This window comes from Acyrthosiphon pisum, chromosome X (genome assembly GCF_005508785.2).
Source record: "Acyrthosiphon pisum isolate AL4f chromosome X, pea_aphid_22Mar2018_4r6ur, whole genome shotgun sequence".
NCBI classification, from domain to species: Eukaryota; Metazoa; Arthropoda; class Insecta; order Hemiptera; family Aphididae; genus Acyrthosiphon; species Acyrthosiphon pisum.
In genome coordinates, this window is record NC_042493.1 from 9,741,272 (window position 1) to 9,748,051 (window position 6,780).

Consider the following 6,780-nt stretch of genomic DNA (forward strand, 5'->3'; position numbering starts at 1 on the left):
GGTAGTTACGTACATATAGGTAGGGACTGTATACTGATAATATATATACACTGATTATTCAGTAAACCCCCATGGGCCATACTGCCATAGTCCATACATAAAAATGATACAAAAATAAGTACCTAATTGAAGTCATTATCGCATCAACCTCAGTAATCGATAGATTTCTACGAATAAAAAATTAACGTTTTTTTCTTATATAAAAACGCACTGTGTTTTACTATGTTTCTATTGTTGTCGTTTTACGGAAAAATCTATGGTGTTCCTATTAAAATGTACAGGTTTCCCGCTTTGAGTAAAAACAGGTCATTACTCAGTTAGTAATACAGTATTACCCAAAAATACTTTCTGAAAATACTAAAATATTATTACAGATATTCCCACATATTTCCATGATTTAAATATTTATACTAATTTAAAGACAGCAAGTAAGCAAATAGGTATGTAATAAATTACACCGATAAGATATTTGATGAAAACGTGTGATAACAATACTTATTACCATTCGGTCGTTATATACCGTTCAAATGCTATATAGGCACTAATTGTATGCTATATTATTACTTATTAGCTGATATTGTTGTTACGTCAATAATTGTTTATACAAATTTAAGGAATTTCGCCAATACCTTGAAATTATTGACGTTTTACCCAATATGTCATAACAACCAGTGTCGTTATATTAATGAACCGACTGTAGTTTCATTTACATTTTTGGCCAATACCTACGTAATAATTTTATTTTTTAGTTTTAATTAATATAAATGAACAACCTATAAAATTTGAAAAAAATCGTTTTTATGCTACCAGTGATATATAGTGATGAAACCGAGAGGTCCAGTGAAAAATACTCGGTGAGATGGTCAATTTTAAAAGGTGTCGGATCTACAATTCATGATTTTCCGGGGTGTAAATTCATGGATGAAATTTCCATATTACGAAGTGACATGGACTAAAAAAAAAGAATTAAATAGATTTAGTTTATTTCTCAAAAATATTTCTTTAAACAGAAAATGTTCTTAAATGGAAGTTTCACTATATGTGTTCCGTGTTCACACAGGACTTATGTTTATTCTTAAACGTCTAGTCAGCTACAACTAAGTGTGTTTACCTATAATATAATAAATATATATATCTTTTATGCCGTTTTCTTAAAATGTTTCCACCATCTTAAAATTAAATAGTTTAATATTTTTACTCTTTTGGATAGTTGATCCATAGAAAACACATTCCACGCGCGTTATCTCACTTTTCAATATTTTGTAACTTATATCATTGCGTCGGAACAACATATTATTTTATTCTTGTGTAAAATATATAAACCCATTACTATAGATACATTTATAAATTTGAATTTATCGGTACAAAACTTACACAAATTTACAAAAACTTACCTTTTCTCGTCTGGACATAACTCGTGCAACCTCAAAAAAGCTGAAGGACACAATTCGGTATGTTTGGGACACAACTCGTTTGCAACTATAATTAGTATACTAATTTAGTTAAAGTACCTCCTGGCTATGAGTAGCTTAAATATAACATTATTATAAGTTATATGTAACAATAATATAATAATAATAATATAATACTATGTCTAAATGCATGTGGTCTAAATACTTTAGTACCTACTATATAGTATTGTATTTTTAGCACGCACATATAGGTAAGTACTCAGATACCTTCAGAAAATACGTACACATCTATCTATAATTGATTATTTGTTCTATAACTTTATTTCAGCCCAGCTTGATTGATTCGTTTGAACCAATTTATCACTGTGATCCGATGGATTTGATTTTTAATCCCGAATTAAGCCCTTTGTATAAAAATGCATATTTTTACGAAGAGCCTACTCATGAAGAAATCATTATGCAACAAATGAGAATTGATAAACTAAAATACAGACATATGCATTTGCACGAAACAATGTTAAAGAAGATCAAAATGTTTGATGAAAATCTGTTTAAATTGAATAAAATGCGAATAGACGTTAAACTTGAGATTATATTTCTTGATTTATGGGCTACAACGTTAGAAGAAGAAATGTTAGTTTTGTACGATTTTGATTTACTTGAAGATGATCTTTCGTACAATGTACATATTAAAACAGGGGAACAAAATGATAAAGCTCAACAAGTAATATTTTGTAATAAATGGCTACCTACCTATCAATTAAGTATTGATTAAATACAAATTGTAATACCTACTATAGATACAAAGAATTCAAGATGATATAAAATATTTTAATGATATTAACATAAAACAAACAAATATGTTAATAGACAATCAACATACTTTTAATATGTGTCTGAAATTGGAAAATAGTGGTTTTGCTAAACATCTTAAAAAAATTTTCAAGAAGAAATTAAAAATACCCAAAATTCGATCAAATGATGATGATGGTAACAAATAATACATTAATTCATTATTTATTTTTTATATTCTTAACAGCATCATTCCCCGCGCAACCATATCAATTATCGATTTTTCATGCGCATACATTTTTGTTATAGATACTTCATCGTCTTCATCCAGCGAAAGTGAAGAATCTGAATCAGAATTTAATAACGAAAGTGGTGAATCCATAATGGCAATGAGTCGAGTACCAGTGTTTGATGAAAAAGTATTACCAATAGGCTGTGATCCAAAATTATTTAATACAACATTAGAGTTGAGAGCTAAAAAATATGAAATAGAACAAACCATAGAGGATAGTAAAAGAAAATTGGACGCGAGTAGTATACATCTGACTTCAACTCTCGTAGAACTTAGTTTTATTGAAGATGAATTAAAACAAATTCGAAATGAACTAGAAGCATGTCAGGTTAGAATTATACATAAATAATTATAATTACCACATATTAGCTATTTTAGGTCCACACATTATCTGTATGACTGTATATTCACAACTGAAAGAATAGGTACCTACCCATACCTACCTACAACCTTCCTAGTAAATGTGACACAACTGCTCGATAATATTGAATTGAGTCCTAAATATTAAATGAAGTCCTACGATAACTTTTTGACCGTCGGAATTGAATCAAACAAGTATTCTTTAGTTCTTTGAGTTGAGTCATTTCACCCTGATTCAGGAGATACCATTTGGAGGTTGGCCGAGTAGACACTAGGGTTCGGGACTTCTTGCATATGCATGTTTTTTTTGTAGTGGTCGTGGATTACTTTAGTAAGTTATAAATTGGTTTTATGAAATGATGAAATTAAATATAAAGTTTGAATAATTTGCATATTTTTGCATATTTCGTCATATTTTAAGAAAGTGCATATTCAAGCGATTTTTAGCATATTTGTGCATATTTCACATTTTTTATTTGAATGTATATACAATTATTGTTGGGAAAAATAATATTTAGATAACATAAAAAATATATTTCAAAAAATATTATGTTTAGGTACCATAGGTATAGAAATACTGTTTGATATTTGGGGTATACTAGTATAAAATTTAAGAAGCTTAAAAAAAGAAAGTGTTTTGAAGGGCTGTTAAGTTATAGGCTAGGCCCCTAAATCCTCCCTATTTGCGCTTATAGTATGTAAGATTTTATGAGTCTCTGTATGATGATTATCAAATCATTATCTATTTGACATTAATTATTGTATAAGATATAATATTATTATATAAAAACACATTTTTTTTTTTAGTACGGTTCAATAAATTAATGTTCCAACATAAGTTTCTGGCAAGAAACTCATCTTAGAAATGATTAGTGTTACCTACTCTGATTCTCGCGTAGAAAATTGTTTTATTTTTATTAATGCAGAAAAGTTTGGGATTATATTAGGTATACTACTTTCAATATTTAATATATAAAAATACATATACCTACTTACAATAATTTTTATTTAAAGAAAGCAATAAATTCCCACCAGTTCGATAGTAATAAACTCATAACTCAAAAATGTACCTATTTGTTAAGTAGTGTCAATGTGTCAATGTTCCCAAATCTTCAGCATTCGGGTGTCTGATTTGTACACAGTAGGTAAGTACATGAGTGTACTTGTAGTACACTCAAGTACCAACCTATGTACCTATGTTAATATACATATTATATTTTTGATGATTATTAAAAATGTAATTTTATTTAAATACTTATAATGGTGGACTTATAAATTTTTATGTTTATTTAAATTATAGATAAAAAAACAAATGAAACTAAATGATGTTCGTACAACGATTGTACTATATAAATCTCAAATAACTAAAGCTAAATTATTGAAAGATAGTATCTTATTATATGGAAATGTTATACAAGATCTATCAAATAGAGCATCGGAATTAAAAAAAGAGGAAAAAGAGATAGTAAACATTTTAAAAAAAGAAAAGTTATGTGCAAAAAAGGATCGCATTGAAATAGCCAAAATGGAGATTGATTTGAGAAATATTAAAATAGCTATTAAAGATGAAATGTTTAAGAAATTTAAAACTGTAACGAATTGGAATTTTATAGACCAAATGGAAATGACCATCATCGATTACATGATTATTAAATCTAAGTCTGAAGCAAAAGATTCAAAGGAACGTTTTATTCGAGAATTAAAAATATTAGAAGTATTTATATTAAGGAATAGCCTTTAAGATGTATTTTAAGTAGGTACTATTTAAGAAATTGTTTTATTTCAGAACAAAATTCGTGCACAACAAAAGTCAGTAACTGACTTATTAAAATCAAATACTCGTCGAAATAAATTATTAACAAATGTTCTTGAAAACATTAATAAAATACGACAGTATTTGGATGTAGACCAAGAAAGAATTACGGTATGTATAATATTGTTTCTAATAGATACCTTCATCAATTTAGCTCACTATATTCGTAACGTGATAAATTTATAAAGTGGGGGGAGGGGAGTTGTTACAAATAATTTTGATTATTTTCATATAATTATATATTTATATAATAATTGAAACAAACAATGTTTCGAGTACTACACAAAATATATTCTAAAAATTTAACTGAAAAATAATTTACTGGTGGTTGGGTAAACAAAATTCCATTAAAAACATCGGGTATAGCTCACATATTTAGTATCCATATTTTTAATTAATTAAAATGTTATATTATGTACCAATATAAATAAAAAATTTTAAAACCAACAATAGTAAATAATAATTTCATATTTTATATTTAATTTCTAATTTATAGAAAAATTTTCAAAATTTGTCAATGGAATCAACAATTACTACTGAAATAACTACCATGCACTGCATATATGATCAATTATTAAAGAAGAAACAAGCCCTTTGTGAACAACTAGAAATGCATAAATTAAAATGCAAAACGTTCACAACTCCTATAATACAATAATATAGCTAAAAGGCGATACAAAGTGCAATTGACAATCATCTATACCTGCTATACAAGAAGAAACTTGATTTAAATACCTACTATGAAAAAACGCTTTTTTGTAATAATTATTTAGTATTTAATAATTAAATACGTTCTTTGTAAGTATTTAACTTAAAAACTCATAGGTAGCCAGGTAGGTAGTTACAGAATAATACAATTTACAAATTTAACCATTTATATTAAGTATTGATGTGAACGTTTTCAGCTCCGTTCGTTGTCCTTGTGCTATTTTCTGGTTCACTAGCCCATAATTCTGGCCTAAAATCAGCATCAGAATCAATATGATTTTTAATATTTAGTCTGGAAAATCCATACTTATATTATTAGTAGGAGCTATTAAAATTATTTCAGTAAATGCGTCCAGAACTTCATTAGAGTTTAAATAAGGTAAACCGAATAGCCACCTTCCAATTTCAGAATCATTTTTCCAGTATTCTTTAAATAACATTTTTTTTTTTTTTTCAAACGCCTGAACCAATTATGTTCTTTATCAATTGACGGGTGTTCAATTGATATCAATAATATAGTGTACGGACTGCTGAAGTCACCCTCTACACCCAAAACTGTAACTATCAGCTGGTTTTCATTGTTCACTATTTTGTGCGCAAACGAGTTGTCGTAAATTTAAAATATATTTTAATATGTGCGCAAACGAGTCTCCACCGAATATTGTGATATTTACAGCTATTCGTTTTTGAATTACAACAAAATAAGAAAATCATTCCATGACTCATGAGTAGGTAATCGTTATAGATAATGGGTACAACATCAAAATAAAAATTAAATTTCAAACGATCATAAAAAATTGATTTGTCTTTTAGGCTATGCACTTATTAAGACGTTATACCTTTTTTGCTGAACAAATTAAGAACACGTCTTAAAATTAACAAAGAACTTACTGCTAACCCAAAAAATCCCATAAAACAAGATGCTCGGAATATTGGTACGGTCCATACAATTTGTAACAAAAGAAATAAAAAATGCGGAAAACTGGTACTATTCAAAATTTAATTTTCAGGGGTCCTAAAATATTTACAATGTTTATAATATAATTTTGATAAATCACCATCGTCAACAAGTTAAATTTAAATAATACTTAAAACAAAAAAATAATAACAAAACACAAATAAGTACATACAAAGTAGAAGCAGATAAAATAAATATAAAATATAGGTACAATAAATATAATATAATATAATTTATGATTAATAAGAATTAATTCGTATACTTTGCTATATTATTTAAAAATTGTCCTATTTTAAATGCTTTATTTAAGAATCTATCACATTCGTTGTGTAGTTTGTCTTGCAAGGTATTTTTTTTTTTTTTTTGGACTTTTAGGCGGTAAGGTATTGCGTATATTTGATTCAACACGGGTTCTTTCAATCCGCGTTGTCGCTTCATCTTATTT

The 6,780-nt window shown here is 27.4% G+C and overlaps 2 protein-coding genes across 2 annotated transcripts in view; both read left to right on the plus strand.

The window, feature by feature from the left end:
* LOC100575233 overlaps positions 1 to 2,232 on the plus strand; it is a 3,185-nt gene extending 953 nt beyond the window's left edge. Inside the window, exons 2-3 of the mRNA XM_029492840.1 lie at positions 1,741 to 2,146; positions 2,213 to 2,232. Coding sequence (XP_029348700.1) covers positions 1,741 to 2,146; positions 2,213 to 2,232 — 426 coding nt within the window. The remainder of the gene's footprint in view (positions 1 to 1,740; positions 2,147 to 2,212) is intronic.
* Positions 2,219 to 5,430, plus strand: LOC100575756 (cilia- and flagella-associated protein 44-like). Its single transcript, XM_029485560.1, has 5 exons — positions 2,219 to 2,402; positions 2,514 to 2,824; positions 4,157 to 4,570; positions 4,643 to 4,780; positions 5,166 to 5,430. The coding sequence occupies exons 1-5, from the start codon at positions 2,273 to 2,275 to the stop codon at positions 5,325 to 5,327; spliced, it is 1,155 nt and encodes a 384-aa protein (XP_029341420.1). The 5' UTR covers positions 2,219 to 2,272; the 3' UTR covers positions 5,328 to 5,430.
* Positions 5,431 to 6,780: the final 1,350 nt, after the last annotated feature.

What these genes read in the sequence shown, in the direction of transcription:
- LOC100575756 (XM_029485560.1), top strand. Translation starts at nt 2,273, where the DNA reads ATGTTAATAGACAATCAACATACTTTTAATATGTGTCTGAAATTGGAA. An exon ending in ATGAACTAGAAGCATGTCAG is followed by an intron (nt 2,825 to 4,156) that starts GTTAGAATTATA and finishes TTTAAATTATAG; the next exon opens with ATAAAAAAACAAATGAAACT. An exon ending in TAGACCAAGAAAGAATTACG is followed by an intron (nt 4,781 to 5,165) that starts GTATGTATAATA and finishes TCTAATTTATAG; the next exon opens with AAAAATTTTCAAAATTTGTC.